General features: G+C 51.8%; 2 protein-coding genes across 5 annotated transcripts in view; both read left to right on the top strand.

The window, feature by feature from the left end:
- Positions 1-12,586, top strand: part of SS18L1 (SS18L1 subunit of BAF chromatin remodeling complex) — a 30,661-nt gene extending 18,075 nt beyond the window's left edge. For all 3 annotated transcript variants that reach the window (XM_081561123.1, XM_081561124.1, XM_081561125.1), the window contains exons 4-11: positions 161-305; positions 732-929; positions 1,693-1,854; positions 2,039-2,143; positions 2,934-3,026; positions 7,196-7,315; positions 8,768-8,895; positions 9,977-12,586. In XM_081561123.1, coding sequence (XP_081417249.1) covers positions 161-305; positions 732-929; positions 1,693-1,854; positions 2,039-2,143; positions 2,934-3,026; positions 7,196-7,315; positions 8,768-8,895; positions 9,977-10,003 — 978 coding nt within the window. In that variant the 3' untranslated portion in view covers positions 10,004-12,586. The remainder of the gene's footprint in view (positions 1-160; positions 306-731; positions 930-1,692; positions 1,855-2,038; positions 2,144-2,933; positions 3,027-7,195; positions 7,316-8,767; positions 8,896-9,976) is intronic.
- Positions 12,587-12,836: 250 nt separating this feature from the next.
- On the top strand, positions 12,837-20,236 carry MTG2 (mitochondrial ribosome associated GTPase 2). Of its 2 annotated transcripts, XM_081561117.1 has the most exons (7): positions 12,837-13,704; positions 14,181-14,405; positions 16,127-16,274; positions 16,907-17,022; positions 17,471-17,689; positions 17,853-17,991; positions 18,720-20,236. In XM_081561117.1, the coding sequence occupies exons 2-7, from the start codon at positions 14,202-14,204 to the stop codon at positions 19,112-19,114; spliced, it is 1,221 nt and encodes a 406-aa protein (XP_081417243.1). In that variant the 5' UTR covers positions 12,837-13,704; positions 14,181-14,201; the 3' UTR covers positions 19,115-20,236. The 2 variants fall into 2 exon arrangements, with proteins under 2 accessions (XP_081417243.1, XP_081417244.1); XM_081561118.1 differs by lacking the exon at positions 16,127-16,274.
- The last annotated feature ends 331 nt before the right edge of the window (positions 20,237-20,567 follow it).

The raw sequence follows: 20,567 nt of genomic DNA, 5'->3' as shown, positions 1-20,567 counted from the left end.
CTGTCCAACTGTATGAGAGCGGTGGTCTGTCTTAGAGACATTTGCCAGGCAGCAAGCAAATGTGGCTGCAGATCTCAGGGTGGCTGAGTCCCTGGATGAGACGGTCTAGAGGCCGTTCTCCATGTTAACCCTCCTCCCTGTGACCTTCCTGTTGCCACAGCCACCAACGCAGAGCATGACGCTGGGCCCGGGAGGGCTGTCTCAGGGCAGCTCGGCCCAGGGCCTGCACTCGCAGGGTAGCCTCAGCGATGCCATCGGGGCCGGCCTGCCGCCGTCCTCACTCATGCAGGCCCAGATCGGCAATGGTGAGCAGCCCCGGTGCGTCGGGCTCGGGTTGGTTCCGGGAAACAACTGGGTCACCGACTGGGCTCCCAAGTGGCTTGTGCTGTGGTAGAGACCCTCTTCCCAGAGGCCCTGCTGTGGGCACACGCATGCGGGTGACACAGGGAGGGGGAGGGCCCTTGTTCCAGCCCCAGATTGCCTGTGACCCTGCAAATCGGCGTGCATCACCTGGTCACCTGAGTGCACAGGTGTCCTGTCCTTGGGTTGAGAGTCAGTAGCAGCCATTGGGACGGTTGATTAATGTGATGGGAAGCAGGCCATTTCCTTCGCTGGTTGCGTCCTTGACCATGGTCAGCCTCCCCCCTGCACAGTCACCTGAAGGAAGCTTCGGGGGGGTTCCTTCAGAGCTGGTCTGCCGTGGGTTTCACACCCCCTCACCCCCCCCACAGGTCCAAACCATGTGTCCCTGCAGCAGACAGCACAGAGCACGCTGCCCACCACCTCCATGAGTATGTCAGGCAGCGGCCACGGCTCGGGGCCCGGCTACAGCCACTCGGGCCCTGCCTCGCAGAGTGTACCCCTGCAGAGCCAGGGCGCCATCAGCAACTACGTGTCCCGGGCCAACATCAACATGCAGTCCAACCCAGGTACCGCCCCGCTCGGCCCATGGCCCCCTCCTCTGGCAGCTCCCCAAGGGGCGAGGCTGGTGGGTACAGGCCCAGTGAGTGGGGGGCTTGGCTGTTCCCACAGCAGCTTCAGGGGAGGCTCTGAAGGGTGGTGGCATCCCGCCCCCCCTACCCCGCGCTGGGAGGACAGGGTAGGGCTCCCACAGGCAGGAGGCATGCAGGGCATGCTGAGGAGTGGCAGGAACCCCGCCGGGCAGCTTGGGGCCTTGAGCACTCAGGAAGCGTTGGGTCCAAACTGCGGTGCCCCGTTCATTTCAAAGCTTAGAGCAGAAACAGGGTGTGAAATTTCTCCTTGCTTCTTGTTATGTTAATTACATACTGAAAACAACCTATTTGGGATATACTGAGTGAAATAAAATGTTGCTGAAATAGATTTCACCTGTTTCTTTTCATTCTGTGATGTGGCTCACATACCTTGTGCTGGACAGCGCTGCCTGGAGGGTCCCAAGCAGGGGAAAAGGACAGGCAGTCAGGGCCTCCCAGGGCCCTTTGAGGCTACAGTCGGGGGAGGGCAGGTCAACAGGCTTCTCTGGGACCAGCAGGTGGGGGCTACGTTTCACATTTTATGAGTCACCCAAAGGCACTTTGGAAGGAAGGGTGACGTGGCCCCATGGGGGGCCCTTGTGGAAACCACAACCTGGGGTGAGGGTGCAGGCTAGTTTGGGGGTGGGGAAGGCACCACCCGGGAACTTCTTGGGTTACTGGGGTCTGTCGTGTCCCCCAGTGTCCATGATGCACCAGCAGGCAGCCTCGTCTCACTACAGCGCGGCGCAGGGAGGGAGCCAGCACTACCAGGGCCAGTCCATGGCCATGATGGGCCAGAGCGGGCAGGGGGGCGGCGTGATGGGGCAGCGGCCCATGGCGCCCTACCGGCCCTCCCAGCAAGGTGAGGCCGCCCTCGGTGCTGGGAACTGGTGGGTGGAGGGCCACTGTGGGAAGCCCAGCTTCTGGGGGCTGGACATGCGGCAGGGCCCTGTGTCCCCTGGGCGGGCCTAGTGGGGGGTCATCTGAGCGGGCCCATCTGGGAGGTTCTGGGGCTTGGGGAGGTGACGTCAGCACTGTCCCCCCAGGCTCGTCCCAGCAGTACCTGGGCCAGGAGGAGTACTACAGCGGTGAGCAGTATGGCCACAGCCAGGCCACCTCGGAGCCCATGAGCCAGCAGTACTACCCCGATGGTGAGGCCCACTTCCTTGGCGTCTGTCCTCACTCCCTAGTTGTTCCCAGTTCAGCCCCAGCACCCCCGCCAGCAAAGCACCCAGAGTCCCCTTTGAGGGTGGGGGCTGGTCTCTGCTGAGAGAAGCTTGCGGCATTGGGCTCCCTGGGGCTGGGAGCACAGTCCTCTGAATGGATGGACACAAATGTCCGAAGGATAGGCACGAGCTCGTGGTGAAGTGCCTTCAGAAAGGTGACAAACCTGAGCCAACTGGATGTCCTATAACACCTACCTCCCAGCTGCTCAGTTACACCTTCTGCAGGTTATTTTCCTTTTCCGTGTCACCATTCCAGCATCTTTAAAATCAGGATTTGTAGAGATGGCTTAAAGTGACTACAGAGGACATGTGGGATTTGGGGAGGACCCCATGCAAGGATGTGTGACCAGGTCAGGCAGTGGGTGGTGGGGAGGTGGCCAAGACCAGAGGGGTCACGCACTCCGATGGGAGCCGGTGGCGGGATGGTGACCACGTAGCAACATTAAGAGCTAATGGACACATGTGTGTCAGACATGGGGCACCAAGTATGCCCTGTAAACCTTGGCTTGTTGGCCCCAGGAGCAGGTAGCCATCTGCACTTTAAAGGAACCTTGGCTGCCAGACAGCAGGAAGCACCCCCACGGGCTCCTTCTAGGACACGGGACCCACATCCAGCGGCAGGGCATCCTGACCTGATGGCTGAGTCCATGTGATCTTTCCTGGGTCTGGGAAGCCAGGACCTCCGCTGGTTGCTAGGCGCCCCTTTTCCTTGCAGGACACAGCGACTATGCCTACCAGCCGGCATCCTACACAGAGCAGAGCTACGACCGGTCATTTGAGGACTCCACGCAGCACTACTACGAGGGCGGTAAGGCAGCTGGCTGTGAGCTCCAGGCCTAATGTGCACAGGGCCTGCAGAAATGGGGCGGGTGCTGATAAAGCCGCCAAGGTGATGTTACCAAACTGATTGGGTGCCAGCTGGCCCTGGAAAGGACTTCCTGCTGCCCCCAGAAAGCCCTGAGAGGAGAAGGGCCACTAGGAAGCTCATGGGTGATGCGATCCGGGGCCCCCAGTCTGCTGGTCCAGGAGTGGGGATAACATCAGGGCTGCCAGTGGCCCAGGAAAGAAAAGACAGATGATACGAATGGAACAAGTGACTAGAAAATGTGACTTTTGGGGTGACTTTTTTAATTGTAAAAACATGTCACGTTACCATTGTAGCCATTTTTAAGTGCACACTTCAGTGGCACTAAGCACGTGCACATTGGGCTGTCACAGAGTCATCTCCAGAGCCTTCCTCTTCCTGAACTGACCATCTGTCCCCAGTAAACACTACCTCCCTGTTTCCCCTCCCTCTCCGGGAAAGCTGGGCTCAGCCTCCTCCTCAGGAAGAGCCCCTGCCTGCCTCCCATGCTGCTCACCAGGGCAGGCCTATCGAAGTCTCAAGTGCAGTTTGTACCCTCGCTTTGGGTGACAAGTGCTCACCCTCCATAATTGATGAGGACTTTGCTAAAACGTTCGGTGACTTCTTTTAGGGAAGGTGTGGTAGACGTCATGGTTTCCTCCTGGATCTGGAAACGTTTTGTTCCACCTGGTTAGTGACCCCCGCACAGGACCACACACGATCCTGGCTGTGCCTCAGTGGGTGGCCTGCCTGGTCTTTTTTAGGTTGGGAGGTGGGGGTGTTTCTTTCAGAGGAGTGGTCTTGGGTGAAAGGCAGGGGTGTTGTTGGGGGCGATAAGGGGTGGCTTGAAGCCGACATAAAGGACTTTCCCATAATTAGCTTTGTCCCCCAAGGGAATGAGGAACCTCAAGAGACACGGGTGGCTGGTCCTGGCATGGTTCACAGGGGGCAGGCGCCCTGCAGGTTCCCTGGAGTGAGAGGTGCCGAGAAGTGGCCCCGGTCACAGTGAACCCAGCTAGGTGGGACAGGGTTGCTGTCGGGGCCACTGCAGAGCCCTCCATGGAAACCTTGACATCCCACTGGCATTTCCTCTCCATGACGTTTGCAGGAGCAGAGGCTGGACACAGCCAGTGTCCACTGTGACATGTCCAGGGCACTGCTGTGGCAGGTCCCCTGGGTCACACCAGGTGTGCGGCACCAGAGTGTCTGGATGCTGCCTTCTGTGTAAAACGATGACTGCTAAGAGCACACCCACCCACCATAAACAGACAAGAAATGCTGGGGACAGCAATGGAAGTGACTCGGGGATGATAAGGCCAGGCCGGGCAGGTGGTGCAGGCGGGCCCTGGACCTCTCCAAGGTGGACTGGGTTTGTTTTTAGATTTCAAATTGCATCAATGTATCTGTCCATTTAGAACTCAAACTTCGAAATATTAAACATTATTGGCTGTCGTTGAAAATCAAAGCGCTAACCCTATGGCTGTGCACATCTGCCCCCCACCCCCAGTCCTCGGGTCAATTCTCACTTTCTCCTGATGGCAATGGTGACTGCCATGGTGACACCTGGTAAGCATTCAGGACAGCAGGGCGGCTCTGCCCCAAACGGCCACCACTCAGGCCCCAAGGCTCATCTGTGCTTGACGACAAGGTTTTATAGACAAGTCACCATCACAGGTTTGTTCCTTTGTTTTGTGGCCACATTCCTGCCACATTTATTAACAGCAGCCTCTTCGTTCACCAATGAGTGTTTTCTCTTTTCATGGCCACGTCATAGACTGTCGCAATATTCTTAAAGATAGAAACAAATGAAAAGGAGCAGAAAAACAAAGGAAGTTGTCGTCTCTGCCCCAGTGGAGGGAAAGCCCCGGGTTGTTCTAGGAAGGGCAGAATCTGGGCTCCCTGGCTCTGCTGCTCCCACAAGACCCTCTTGAGAATCCCTCAGGCATATTCAAAGAGTCCTGCCTCTTGTTTCAGAGTTGTCCAAACCAGCCCGTCTTCCGCTGGGGTTTGGCCCTGGGTCAAGGAAGGTTTCTCTGGGTGCGTGAGAGCTGCGCTGTGTTCTCACTCACTGCACACCTCCTGTGTCCAGGCCTCAGCAGCTGCTGCTGTGAATTAGCCCCTTTACCTGTTACCACAGAAGGAGAACAGGGACTGTAAGACATGAGAACGTGCAGATGGGCCCCAAAACTCTGCAGCCCTAGAGAAACCTGCCAAGTCTCTGATGCACTTCTCAGGAGACACAAGGACAGTGAAACAGCATCTCCACCAATTGCTAACACCTCCTTGGCCATCAGCTGTCTCATTGACCATTATTGCTGGGACCGGCCATGGTTGTGAGGAGGGAGCAGAGGTCAAGGTGTTTCCTTAGATGGTGATCAATCAGAAAGACCCAGGAGGGATTTCCCTGGTGGTCCAGTGGCTAAGACTCCACACTCCCAGTGCAGGAGACCCGGGTTCGATCCCTAGTCAAGGGACTAGATCCCACCTGCCACAACTAAAAATCCCACATGCCGCAGCACAGCTAAGAGCTGGCTCAGCCAAATAAACAAATAATTTTTTAAAAAGACCTGGCAGGCTCCTCAGAGCCCACCTTGGAGAATAGTTTGCCCATATTACAGAGTGTGTTCCCTTTCTTTTTGTGCAGCTGGAAATGGACTTCCTAGTGGGGTTTTAAGCCTTTCCACATGAATTTGCTCTCAATAAAGCTGTTATTTTTAAATGTACATTATTACCATCCCAGTTTTTAAATACTTAGAATTTACAACTCCTGGAAGAGGAAAGTTATTTACAACTGGAAAAATAATGTAGAAAAATGAGTTATTTGGATTCCATTTTTCATAACCTGGCTTCTTGTCAACAGTGGCTCTGTCTCTTACTTCAGAATATGTTTTGATTAAAGAACAACAAAACAACAAACAGGTCTCCTTTCTAGACAGGCTGTTCACTGGCTCTCTGATGCCACAGAGGAGTAAACACTCCTGGGCCCCAGCCTCCAGCTGCTCCTGCTAGAGGGTGGGGTCTTATGCAAAGTAGGACCCAACAAACTGCAAGTTAAAGGGCAGGAACTGTGGCGTTGAAGAGCAAGGCCCTATATGAAAGAAAACAATGAAACTAGGCTTAAATTGGTCTTTGTATAAAGGCACTATGAAAACTGAAGGGAATTGAATCTTTACACCAATCTAAAACTCTTGTGACCTGCGTTAGGAAGACTTCGTAGAAATATTTTTAATTTTTATTGATTTTTAAAATTTTATTTAAATATAGTTGATTGACAGTGTTGTGTTTCAGGTGTACAGCAAAGTGATTCAATTATATATATATACATATATTTACATATGTACTTTTTTTAGGTTCTTTTCCATTGTAGGTATAGGATTTTTAAATGGTTGTTAACACTCACTCTTAACCCTTGATAACTATTTGTTCATATGCTTACCACTCTCTCAAATTTTACTATGAGCTTTCTTCCAAAAATGAGGCTTTTAGCATGGGTGCTGGCTGGCTAGTTAAGATTTTTGAAAATGAGAATTAAGGCATTTTCTTTGAGAAAAAAAGAAAAAATGAACCTAAAACATCTCTGGGACTATACCCACATATAGATGAAGAACACAGAGGCAAATTTCTGCATCTTTTCATCCATGAAGTCAGAGAAAAAACACATTACAGGTCTGAACTGGCTTGCACATTTGCCTGTAAAATGAGGGTGCACTGAAACGTGTGGGGTCCCTTTAAATGGTGGGAGTCACACAGCCTTTCCCTGTATGTGTCCAGATCTCCTTCTTATAAGGACACTGGATTAGGGCCCAGTCTAATCCAGTATGGCCTCCCCTTAACAATTATATCTGCAAAGACCCTCTTTCCAAATAAGGCCACCGATCCCCGGGATCAGGACCTCAAAGCCCTGGTATCGGGCTTTGTTTTAACTGCAATAATCTTTTTATTTTGGCTGTATTGTTGTATTTCTGTCAGATAGTAAGAGAGAAGTATAATAAAATAATTTGTATTGTTATGGAAAAGAAAAGGTACTGGAGCTGCAGAGTCTATCTGTGGAACCCAAAGCAGTCCATACCTTGGGGGACAACGGAGCTGCCATTGCTCTCTGGAAGCAAGCTCACGTCTACTTCCCTCTGCAGGAAACTCACAGTACAGCCAGCAGCAGACAGGGTACCAGCAGGGCACGGCTCAGCAGCAGACGTACTCCCAACAGCAGTACCCCAACCAGCAGAGCTATCCCGGACAACAACAAGGCTACGGTAAGGGAGGGGGGGTTGCAGGAACATGGTCATTCAGTGGGTGCCTGCACACTTCTTATTTTGGAACAGCTGTAGGTTTCCAGAAAAGCTGTGGGGAGAGCTGATGGTTCCCCATAGCTAACCTCTTCTGTTCCCGGCACCCCGTGGTCACAGCTAAGAAGCCAGGGCTGGTGCGTGGCTGTGGACTGAACCCAGTTTCTTCAGATCTCATGGGCCTACCTGCACGTCCTTTCCTGTCCTGGACTGTCCGGGGTCCCACAGCTCCTTGGGTTGCAAGTTGCTCGGACTTTCCTTGTCTTTCCTAACCTTGGCACTTTGAAGAGGGCTAGGCTGGCACTTTGTAGACCCTCCATCAGGCTGGGTTTGTCTGGATTCTGAAAAGAAGACTGTGGGGGGGAAGTGCCTTCGTATCCCCTCCCATGGGTGTGACTTGCCTCTGCTGAGGCTGACCGTGGTCATGTGGTCCATGGCGACTGCCAGGCCCTCCCACTGTCCCACTCCCTCCATCCCCTCCTCCAGACTGTGGTGTCAGTGGGTCCATCCCCACCTGAGGGGGCATCATCCACATAGATTGTCCAGGAAGTCTTCTCCAGGGAAGATAGGTGTCTTCTCCCCTGTTCACTTAGTTATTGATCATATATTTCTATTGGTAGGTGCTCACAGGTACTGATGTTATACATCGGGTTATGATCCAAACTTCTTTATTTTACGGTTCAAGCTGTCTCAGCCCTGCCTCTCGGGAGCTTGGGTTGGTGCCTATGCCCCTTGGACGTGCCCCCTGCTTTTGGCTTTGGGCATGTGCTTCTTTCTGGGACCACAGCATTTCCCCCGTCCCAGCCCTTGAAGCAGCTGGTTTTGGAAAAACCCTTCAGCCTTTGTCAATTCCGCCTACACCGTCCACTTAGGCTTCGAGGCACCATCACTGTCTTGCACGTGTTTTCTCCATTTGCTGTGCATTTAACTCATGTTTACAGTGATAACCATGACTGTGTAAACTCGTCCCAGGAAGCAGGTCTAGCACTCTGAGAGCGGCCCCCAGTCCCCATCTGGATGTGGGGGGGCATAGCTGGAGCCATGGGGGTGTAGCAGGGGTGGCCGCCAGCTGTGGTGCTTTCACTGCTCACGTTTAATGTGGAGGAAAAATGGGTGCCGATGTCTCAGGGGCTTCCCCAGTGGCTCAGCTGTAAAGAATCCACCTATAATCCAGGAGCCACAGGAGATGCAGGTTGGATCCCTGGGTCGGGGAGATTTCCTTGGAAGGGGACATGGCAACCCACTCCAATATTCTTGCCTGGAGAATCCCATGGACAGAGGAGCCTCGCGGGCTACATTCCATGGCGTTGCAAAGAGTCAGACACGACTGAATTAGCATGAACGCATGTCTCGGGCTTGGGAGGACCTGTGGGAGGGGGTGTTGGGGGGGGTGATCTCACGGATCCTGCTGTGTTCCAGGGCCTGCCCAGGGCGCCCCCTCACAGTACTCCAGCTACCAGCAGGGACAAGGCCAGCAGTACGGAAGCTACCGAGCATCTCAGACAGGCCCGTCCGCCCAGCAGCAGCGGCCTTATGGCTACGAGCAGGCAAGCCTTCTGCCCGTTTCCAGACCCGCGCCCCGCCTTGTGCATCACATGTGACAAAACCTTCCCCTGTGGCCACAAATAATAATAAAATGGGACAGGCTGGCTCCCCAGGTTCCTCCGGAACGTGAATTCTCTGAACCTGTAAGGTTTTTAAAAATTGCCACTTCAGTCAGACACAGCTGGCTCTTTGTGTCCTAAACTCACCTGGAGTCTCGTCCTTTCACACCTCGGATGTTTCCCTCATGCCTGGCAGCGTCAGTGTCTGTTGCGTGCCTGCAGGCCATGGCACCTAGGCAGATTGTAGAGCTTGCATCTTGCCTGTCACAGTCGGACCTGTCTGGGGCAGGAGCAGGGCAGTGGGCAAGAAGAGATGGGTCCTGGGCACTCTGGAGTCTCCTTGGAGCACAGTCCTGGGCAAGAGGTGACTATCCATCAGTGACTTTATGTGGTAGGTCAGAGGCACTAACGACCATTTGCATGGCTAATAAAACCTTAAGGCACTGTGTGGATTAGGGATGTTTTTCTCTTGGTACCTGAATAGGTAAGGTCCTGTATCTCATTATTTAAATACTTCTCACCCTGCTCCCTAAAAAGAGATAAACAATGAGCCAGTTATACGTAGAGAACGAGTTCTGAACAGGAAGTAAATAAGCCCAGGGCAGAATCATTAGGGGAACAAACCTTTTTGGCTTTTGGAACCTTACGGTGAGCGTGCGGAAAGCGGTGCCAAGGGGAGTATGCCTGGGGAGCCCGTCCCAAACCTGCTCACAGCAGGATCAGGTGGGGATGTGACGGGGGTACCCGGCCCAGGCCCAGCATGGTCAGCTGCTGTGTGACCATGTGAACCAACCTCTTCCACCCACTGACCTAAGTCAATCATCTCAGCCTGGATGATGGCTTCCAGAACATCAGCTACCCACCTGCCTCATGGAAACAGGCTGAGGCATTTGGTCGCTGGCCAACCATGCCCTGTCCACTTCTCATCCTGGGTGTGGGCTGGGGTGGGGTCTGTCTTATCCTCAGGTGTGGACCCTCTCACGCAGGCCTATTGGGGTATAATCTGTGTCTTGCTCTCTTGCAGGGCCAGTACGGAAATTACCAGCAGTGAAGGACCCGCGTCTGTGAGGAATCCTGAAGCGGCGTGTCCGCCCAGGATGGACAGGCCAGTGACAGTTCTGAGGGGCTGTGACCTGTAGACTGCCCCTTGCCTCACGCACGTCTGCTTGTGAAGTGCGCACATTTCATGTGGGGTAGGACACCGAGCGTGCACGCTGGTGCCAGATGGCGCTTTGATGGTGTGACATATTTGGTGCTGTGTATAGTATTGTATGTCCATACAACGGAGAGGTTGTCCCTTTTTGTCCCCCCCGCCCAGTGTTTCTAGCTAGCTTTAGGGGTCCTTTTGTCATTGGAGTGTTCTGTGCCCAGTGACGGGACAAACCTACCAGAGGCCACAGTCCGCGTGCTCTTATGAACAGACCTGAGGTCTGACTCTCCTCTCGTGCTTGTACTGGGGGTTGTAAACTTGTCTCTCACTGGCTGCATTGCTCCTGGATGGCAGCCTCTTCCTGGGCCTCAATGGCAGGGAGGTGGGGGAGGCATTTTCTGTGATTTGCATCAGTCTCTGTTACCCAATGGAAAGGATAAATAAGCTTCACTTGGAGAGGCTGTGAACCGTTTATTTCCAGAGCTCGCTCCTTACCTGTGTCTCTCACAGGTTCTGTTTATCCAAAAAGTTACACGTTTTTGTATTACACAGTACAGAGGGATCAATGTTCCAAATAAGTAGGAATCCAAGAAGGCAAGTGTGATCAGCCTCACCCAGGGAGAGCGGTATTACTGAAGGAAGGAGAGGGTAGTCCTCTGGAATTACTTTGGGTTTGACCCTTGTTTATCGGCTGGTCATTTCTGGAATTTTACTATGTAATATGCTCAATTCTAAATTCATCATTTAAAATAGTGACACCGAATTCTCCAAAGAGTTGGCAAGTTATACTACTTTTTCCAGGACCTGCTTATTCAGATCTCCAAGCGAGCATTCCTTTTCATTTAGGAATATCTGAAATTCACATCTTATTTTTAAAGAGAACACCACTGATTTTACTGTGCTCTTCCTGAAGAGAAGGAAAGTTCTTATGTAGAGAAATTTGAGTCATTTTTACATTCCTAGGACATTAAATGCCATTTAAATTCTGCACAAACGGTAAAGATAGCTCATGTGGAAAAGTCAAGTCAAAGGAAAAATTCTACATTTCACTAGTAAGTCATACAGACATTTTATCAACCTTTACTTGGATAATAATACCCATGTTTATTATGGCCCCTTTAAAAAACATCTTTGGGTAAATGCTGACATATTTCCAAGAACCAAGAAAATACAAAAAAAATCCAATTCTTGATATCTCAAGTCTACTGAAGGTGATGTTTTAGTGAAGTCTTATGTTTTAAAATTTTAAAGTAGTACTTTATCCAGAATTGGATGCTTTGCAGTCTATAAGACATTTTTAATGTGTTTCTAGCGGAATGAATTCCGCCTCCACTGGGAACATGGCGACAGTTACTGTTGCTGTTTTACAGATGAAGCACCAGGGCTCATTGAAGCGACAGCTAGGGTCCAGTACAAGTCCTGTTCTAGGACGTTCTGCCCTCTTTTGTGGAGACAGAATCACACGGACAGTGGGATAGAAGTGTTTATTTTGTAGACTTTCGGGTTTTAGAAACCCTTAACACTAGTAAGGGCTTAAAAAATACATCTCTACATTAAATTACTGAAGTGAGAGCCCTTAATTGCTAAATGACACAGACATTAGCAATTTCAATTTAGGGAGTCACTTCCCTTCATTTTGTTCTGTTCTTTCCTGACAATTTTCAGAGAAGTAATTTGCAAACTCAATCGGGGATTAAAATTTCCCGTTGAATATGTTAAAACATTTCAGAGAACTGTGAAAATAGTTTATTTTTATTCTTTGCCAATATGGGAATATGCCTTTCGTCTGTGTTTTTTTTTAAGTGCTGTATTAATACTTTTTGAAGGAAAAGGACACTTGAAAAAAACTTATCCCAAAACTTCAATCTGAAATGTCTTACATTAAGAATTTCTTGAATGTTGTGTATATATTTTAAAAAGCACTTTGTGAAATAGTTTGTACATTTATTTCCTAATTTATACATGATTGTTGGTGTTAATATATTTAATGATTAATAACAAAATGTTTATTTAACGTGCCATCCATTTTTATGTAATATGGGGAATGATGCCAGCGGCTCGTCACTCGCCTGTGTCTCTTCTGTCTGCGGAAGCTCAGGCGGAAGCGAGTCGCCCGCGCGGCGTGGTCGGTGCCGCCTGGTCTCCCGGCCGACGTGCGGGCGGCCGGCGGTGACCGCGCCCCGGCCGCGTCTGGACTCGGCACCTCCAGCCTGGCCTGGCTCGGCCAGCCGAGCATCTCTCCCGCGCCCAGCCGGAGCCCCGCCTCGGCGGTCGCTGAGCGCAGGCGGCCACTCAGCCTAGGAGCCAGAGGTGGGCGTCTGACCGTCCGGCCGTGACCCGGCAGGTCGCGCAGTCTCGTTCGCGAGCACAGGCCATCCTCGGACAACCGTCCTCATCCGCCGTTTCTCTCTTCAGTCGGACTTTGGCGTCTTAAGTTGTTTTATGCCTTTGGTGTGATTAATAAACTGGCTCTTCGAGAACCGACCTGAAGACTTGAGTTTCCGTGAGGTGAGGGTGAGCCGGAAGCCGCGGCGGGAGAGGGTTGCCCGGCCCGGATCTCGGAGTCCCGGGGTTCAAAAGAAACACCCGCCCACTTGCTGGAAACCCTCCTCGGCTCTGCCCGGACGCCCGTAATCCCTCCTCCTCCCGCACATGCGCGCTGGGGAACCCTGCGCAGGCGGGGCCAGTCCCGGAAGTGATCCCTGGAGGCGGCACCGGAAGTGGCGTGCCCCTCGGGGTGGTGAGTGTGGGTAGCGTCCGGGCACTCGCGGAAGAGGTAGGGGACGGGCGTGGGACCGAGCGCGCCCTCGAGTCCCCGGCTCGGGCTGCCTGCTTCCCTTCAGCCCGCGTGGGCGCGCTCCGGCAGCCCAGGGAGGCCCTCGGGCCGAGGTCCTCGCGGGTGTTATTCTGTACTTGCGGTGGCGCGGTCGCACAGAACTGTGTGAGCGTGAACACGCGTGGTAAACAGTTCTGCAGAAGCAGCGTCCTGCTCTGCGGGCAGCTCGGGGCAGGCTGGACCTCCCAGACTCGTCCTGGTCGGGCACCCCGTTACGTCCTGCTCGCAGGCCTGTTAGGAGGGGGCTTCCTTCTGTAGAGGACGCTTCTCGAGACACGAGCAGATAGGAGGACACGCTTTTAAATGGTAGTTCTCAGGCAGATAGGTTTTAGCGGAGGAAACGTGTCCAGAGTTAAGGAACAGGACATTGATTCTTTAAAAATGACCCTTGCCTTGGTGCACTGGACGGTGGTCGCATGTGCGTCTGGCATTTGAAGAACACTGCTGTGAATCACTGGTGCAGTGAGGACACTATGTGACGTGGGCAAGTGACAGCCTCTCTTGGGTCTCAGCGTCCACCGCTTTAAAATAGGCGTGCAAAATGTAGGGGTCTGAAATCCTGGCACGGTCTCTTGAGGACAATTTAAGGAGGGTATAAAGGCCCCCATTTGAAGGGGAACATTCAGGGAAACAGCAGAGTTGGTGGTTTTATCTGGAGCTGGTGACAGTGGAGTTGCTTCCACTCCTGGACACTCAAAAGGGTGAGGAGAAGGACCAGGACAGAGGAGCGTAGACATGGTCTCCTTGGCCGGCGGTGCAACGTTCGGTCAGTATCCAGCTCTTCTGCTACTCCATCCAGCAGCAAGGCAATCAAGGGTAGTCCTGCGGGGTATTCTCTTGAAACAGAGCAGGGTGGGAAAGGAGCCTCAAAAAGCAAATGGGAAAAATCCAGTATGCGGTGTTACCCCTCATAGGGTTGTAAGAAACAAATGGGTTTGTTTTGGGGGGTTTTTTTTGGCCTCATGACTTATGGGCTCTCAGTTTTCCGGCCACAGAATGAACCTAGGCTTCTGGCAGTGAGAGCCCAGAATTCTAACCATTAGGCCACCAGGGAACTCCTTCCAAGTGGCATATGGTCTAAGAGGGCCTGACTCAGGTGGAAAGTGGTGAGTGAGGTGAGAACTTCTTTTGTGGGCTAATTTATTTCAGAAACGTACATCAGAATTTTTTTGGCCCAGATGCCCACACTTCTTTAGTTTCAATTTAATGTTCAGGTTTAAACCAGATGTCTTGTTTTGCCAGTTTGCCTTTTGTTAAGGAGTCATGATACCTTGGAGACTTTTCTCAGCGAGACCCCAGGCGGTGTTGGAGGGTGTGGGGTGCTGGATGGTGGCAGCCCGCATGGTCCTTGGGCCCAGCTGCCTTCTTCTGCGGCGAGCTTCTCCCAGGCTGCTCTCAGTCAGCTGTGCGGACTGCACCAAGCACCAGGAACCTCCCAGGAAGCAGCTACTCTCGGAGAAAAAACTGGTGAGACTTCTAGAAACCCTGAATGGATTTGCCTCCAGTTTCCTCATCTGAAGTCACAGGGTGTTGTTTGGAGCTCGCATTACCTTGTCTTCATTTATCCTTGAAAATGAGGATGTGAGATGAAGGCCTGTGGATACCAAGTACCATGCTGGCCAAAACTGTGGCGGCCCAAGGTGGTGCCCAGTGTGCTAGAAGTGATGACCCTTCTGGGTGTTCTTTCCCTTCACCAGGAGGATGCCCAGACTCCTGTATCACTAGCCTATGTGTCTGAGATAAGTATTATATATATTCTTAAATCCGTGGAGAAGGGAACGGCTACCCACTCCAGTATTCTTGCCTGGAGAATTCCATGGACAGGAGAGCCTGGCAGGCTACAGTCCATGGGGTCACAAAGAGTCAGACACACCTGTGTGACTAACACTTTTCACTTTTCACTTTCATAGTCTTAAATATGTGTGAATAGTTCTAAATTTATAGCATTGGAGGGGGGCACATAGACGTTTAGTTTTATAGTTCTCAAAGTCTTACACTTTTTTTGTTCTTCTGTTTACCAAAACCTATTTAAAATATGAATGATCTTTAATCAAATTGAAGAATGTACATGCTTAAGATCACTTTGTTTTCTCCTAAGTAGGGGGTTCCACATGAAGCTCATTAGGGCAGAGAGTACTTCCTGTGGAAAAATTACTTTGACAGTCGGCAAGTGTACTCAGATGTATAGGTTTCCAATGGTTATGTCTCCTCCCTAGAATGTAAACATTGCCAGTGAGTTTTATCTTCTGTACAGTGCTCATCAGTTGTGCTTTTTTCCCATCAGGTTGCTTTCCATCATGTTCAAAATTATGCATTGTGTTTTTGAATAGTAATTCATGGTTTTTCCATGTGGTGGTGCCAGAGCATCTTAAAATATTTGTGTGTTTTCCTTTTTTAAAAAAGATCTGCTTATGGAAATGCAGATGCCTTGGTCCCCACAGAGGGGCTGTGTGGGTGGCCACGTCTGCCTGTGTGCTCCTGTGGGAAGCAGGCAGGCTTCTTCGGACAGGGCAGCTGGGCTGGAGTGGTACCCCCAACTTGCACCCTGGCACCTCGGGCAGCTGGACATCTTGTGCGAGTGATCATTTATTAAACATTAGCCTGGTTGGTTAGTTAGTTCTAATGCTTTAGATCAATTGTAGCTCCCTTAGGGACCTAGAGAAGAACTTGCTCACAGATTAGAGCTCTGTTTGCATCACCACATTTAAAAATGTGGACCTACTCAGTTGGCCAGAGAAGACTTCTGCTCTTAGCGGAAAGCCTGGCAACGGCCCAGGGACTGTCAGTCTCAGTGCCTCGTGCTGAGGAACAGAAACTTCATTAGAAAAGGTCTGTTATTTCAGTAGTGTGTTTCTATTTGAAAAAATCTAGGAGGACACTTTATTTAAGGAGTGTCTCCTGTGCTGTGCTGTATTTAGGTGTTAGTGTCACGTTTGTTTCTGGGATGTGTATTCCACTCTGACCACTTTTTACATCTGCATCGTGGATTTCCATTTGCCTACAAATAGCAGTGACTTCTGGGAACTCTTTCTTATATTTGCATTTTAGGAGAGATCAGCAATGTTAGTATCATTAGCATCTAATTTTAAAGCGCTTCCTAGGTAGAAAAGGTACCTTTCAAACGGCTGCTTGGTCCTTGGAAGGACTGCGGAGTTAATACCAATCAGGGCACCCTGTGCTCTCTGCAGAAACGGCATTTTGTGGATCATCGTCGAGTGCTCGTCCGAGGGGGACGCGGAGGCAATGGGGTGAGCTGCTTTCACAGCGAACCCCGGAAGGAGTTTGGAGGCCCTGACGGTGGTGATGGAGGCAACGGGGGCCATGTCATCCTGAGAGGCAGGTGCCCTCGGGCAGCTGGGGAAGTTCACTGTGTCTGCCATCTCTGGATGGGGAATTTGCACCTTCTTGCCCTAACAGAAATTTGAATTCAAAACTGATGTGTGGACATCATTTTATTAAATTATGTGGATGTTCACATTTAGATATTTCACCCCAAACCAACTTTCAAACCAACTTTGATGATTTGTTGTTTTTTTAACATTTCAGGAACATAAAGACTATCACGGAATCTAACATTCTGGTACCCTATGTCCAAGGGTTAAATCTGTTACTGTTACTATCTCAGTCAAGTGCTGAAAGGGTGTTGATGCCCGTACACACATGGAGCACAAATGCCTAGCAAGCTAGTCCACTTAGAGTTAGTAGCCATTCATAACATAGTAATAAAGTACAGCTATTTTCAAACTCACAATGATATTGTGGGTAGTTGTGAATTTTTTGGAAACTGTAGTATCTTTTAAAAGAAAATAAGAATTTAGCTTTTTCAAAAAGTCTCATTGCTGGTTTGGTAACTTTTGCCATGGCTTCATCCTGAGTGCATTCTTAATCTGAACAAGAGAAACTTGACGAAATGAGACGGGTCTGCCTTTAACACAGAGGGCGGTGATGCTTCCCGCTTTGACTTCCAGTTGACCAGCATGTCAAGTCTCTGTCCTCTGTCCTGTCGCGGTACCAGGGGTTTGACGGCGAGGACGGCGGCAAGAAGAACTGCTTTGGGCGGAATGGCTCTGTCCTCTACATTCGGGTAGGCCAGGCGTGGAGTCCCCTGTCCGCCCTGTGGGCCGTCAGGTTCCCAGGTCCAGCGAGTGGTCCAGAGGGGCCTATCTTCCACGGAGCAACCCCAGACGGGGACTCTGTGTCGATTTCATACCATATGCACCTGTGACCTGTTCACAGTCACGAGATGATTCTGTCTTCCAGCGAGAGGACCCACAGGTCCGCAGTCCCTATCTGCAGCCCCGCAAGCCTCCCCTGCCCTACCCCCCTGGGGCATCTCCATGTGAGCAGTGGGTTCATGCCCTCAGCATCGCTCTCATTCACAAATGCTCTGCTCACCCTAATGCTATAGAAGTGCTACTGGGAGAAGCCATTGTGCAGCCTGCCCCACAGAACCCTGAGGGCCCTCCTCCCCCTGGGAGCTTGGAAGTACCCCCTTCTCACAGAGCCCCTAAAAACGCTTTATTGTGTTTCAGGTCCCCGTGGGCACTTTGGTGAAGGAGGGAAATGAAGTCGTGGCTGACCTCTCACGCCCGGGAGACGAGTTCATCGCAGCAGTGGGCGGGTCAGGGGGGAAGGGTAACCGCTTCTTTCTAGCTAACGACAACCGCGCGCCCACGACTTGCACCCCCGGACAGCCAGGCCAGGAGCGCGTCCTCTTCCTGGAGCTCAAGACGGTGGCACACGCTGGACTGGTGGGTGTCTGTGCATCGTGGCGGCCGGGCAGCCCGCTTTCTCCTATCAGATCCTCTTGGCTTCATCAGGAGAGCTGCTCTTGCTTGTCCCCCATTCCCTACATGAGACTCCCTGACCCAGCCGATCACAGACTCTCTGGTGGTAGTCTTCACTGTCTTCCAGGTTGGATTCCCCAATGCAGGGAAGTCCTCGCTTCTCCGGGCCATTTCAAATGCAAGGCCCGCTGTGGCCGCCTACCCATTCACGACCCTGAACCCCCACGTGGGGATTGTTCACTACGAGGACCACCAGCAGATAGCAGGTAGGACCTCTCAGAGGATTGAGTGATGGTGGAGTTCAGAGCCATGCTTATGTAACTTACATGCAGCCTTGTTTTTCTTCATTTAAAAATTATAGTTCTTTATCAAAATCGGTTTAGATTTGCTTCCCACCCCCTCCCCCAGGCATCTGTTAGTGGCAGTTCGAGAATTTGAGTTTAAATTTCAAACCTGAGGAAATTACTCCTTTTCACCACCTCTATTCTCTTCTATCTACGGGGAATTCGGCAGCATCAGTCATATGGACAACATGTGATTTTAAAAGCCTTCCCTGTACCATTTTGAGAGAAGAAAACTTTTTCCAGAAGATAATGTACCCATTAAAAATAGTAAGCCTGCTGGCAACGTGGTTTGTATAGCACCTTATATTTGTAGAGGGCTCTATCATAATTTTTATCGGTAATCAAATTATTAATAGATTACAGGAAGCCATTTTCCCCTTTTTTGAATCACTTTTGAAGCCAGAGAGATTAGAATGTGTTAAGTAGTTCTTATTAGACTGATCTGTCATTATGCCAGTCACCCAAATATTTCAAAGCATTAGCAAGACTGGAAGCTGCAGTGCCTCAGATGGAATTGGCCTGGTGAATCAGCAAGGCAGTAAATTGAACGACTTCACTCGTGAGATATTGCTTCCTTTCCTTGGAAGGAAAGTCTCAGTGCTCAGAGGCCCCGGGCTCCCCTCTTGACTGTCTGCTTGTCTCCTCCACAGTGGCTGACATCCCCGGCATCATCCGGGGTGCCCACCAAAACCGGGGCCTGGGCCTGGCCTTCCTCAGGCACATCGAGCGCTGCCCCTTCCTCCTGTTCCTGGTGGACCTCTCGGTGCCAGAGCCCTGGACTCAGCTAGACGACCTGAAGTATGAGCTGGAGCAATATGACGAAGGCCTGTCCAAGAGGCCCTACGCCGTCGTGGCAAACAAGATTGACCTCCCTCAGGCCAGGGCCCAGCTGCCCCAGCTGCAGGCCCGCCTGGGCCAGGAGGCCATTGCCCTGTCAGCTGCCACCGGGGAAAACCTGGAAGAGTTGCTGCTGTGTCTGAAGGAACTGCACGACCACCATGTGGCCACTGAGCTGGAGCGTGGCCGCCAGCCGCTGCGGTGGTAGCAGAGGAGGCAGCTCCTGGCAGGCCAACTGCGACTGGAGATGAGGAAGAAGCCCAAAGGAATCGGGAGACCTTGGTGCAGGGGCCTTCCTGCCAACCCGGGGCTCCCAGCCAACACACCCCCTGCCCCGGGACAGGACCCCTTGGGCAGCGGACAGTCCTGCCCCTGCCAGTCTGTCCCCAGTGCTTCCATGCCTGCCTGCGTGTGAGTGATGCGCTGCAGTGGGCTCATCTGTGTTAATTGGCTCCTAATTATTAATAGCAGGGACTACATGCTGGCTGACGTCACCAGATGGGCACGTGGACAGGAGCCAGCGTCAGCAGCGCTGACTTGCAGGTGATGGCAGCTGAGGCAGAGATGGGCCTCTGATGCCACAGCTGTTGACACCGTTTCACAGGGATGCTCCGTCTGCTGCGTGAGGCAGGGGGCGGGGGAGCGTTTGCAGGTGCCCAGCTGTGAAGGAACAGGGAATCAGTGAGGGTGACGCCCGCCCTGTCGTCCCAGACAGTGCTGTGCTCTGTGGAAGTTGAGCTTCATGACTGAATGCTCCCAATATCCGACCTGGGCCTCGAGGTGGGTTATTAACTGCAGGCTGCGGTCAGAGTGTCAGCAGCCTGAGCCCCAGGGTGGTCAGGGACAGGTCTGTGTTTCTAGGTGTCACTGGAAACTGTACCCACACCTCAGGGTCCCCCAACTGCAGATGCCCTAATGAAGACAAGCCCACGCATCGAGGAAAGTGCTCTTAAACTTCTGTTTCCCGCAGCTAAAGTCTGATGCACCTGACGTGTCCCTGAGGGGTGAGGGGAGGCAGGGGAACAGGCCCTCTGGGAGTTGGCCTCACGGTCTCAAGGCATCTGAGCCTCTGGATCACTCAGACCCACGTCGTTGCTGCATGATGGGGGCTGGGCAGACCTCAAACAATAAGCCAGCGCCTCAGCTTTCAGGAGCAATTCCGTTTTGATCTGACATCAAATCTGCAACAAGAACAAGAGTTCTGTACCCGAAGCTTTATTTTAATGTCTTGTAATTTCAGAGGTCCTTGTGTTCTGGAAACCAGAGATGGGTTTTGCATCTATTTGTTCTCTCAGGCCACCACAAAGAGTAAAGCTAGGTCTGAGTAGCATTTAATTATCAATGGCCTTTCATCTTGCTCACAGGGCCCCCACCACGCTCACTCTTCAGAAGGGGAGACACTCAAGATGCCTGTGTAGCTGACCCGCTAGGGGCCCCACTGCAGGGGCAGGGGCTCGTCCAGTTCTCGCTGTGCCCCCCAAAGCCTCAGGACCTGACCCTCGGGGGCACCAGTACATTTGTGGAATGAGCAAGTGTGTGGTGGCAGATAACCAGTGCATTTAGGTTGCTTTTAAAGACATTTAAAAGACCAAGTGGACACCAAGCCAGAGCCCCTGTCCCAGCTCCCCAAGACCTGCCTCTTCTGGCCGTTTTGCTAAATG

This window comes from Giraffa tippelskirchi, chromosome 13, assembly GCF_054371585.1.
Source record: "Giraffa tippelskirchi isolate mGirTip1 chromosome 13, T2T-mGirTip1v1.2.pri, whole genome shotgun sequence".
In the NCBI taxonomy this organism is placed as follows: Eukaryota; Metazoa; Chordata; class Mammalia; order Artiodactyla; family Giraffidae; genus Giraffa; species Giraffa tippelskirchi.
This window is presented reverse-complemented; position numbering and strand designations above follow the sequence as displayed.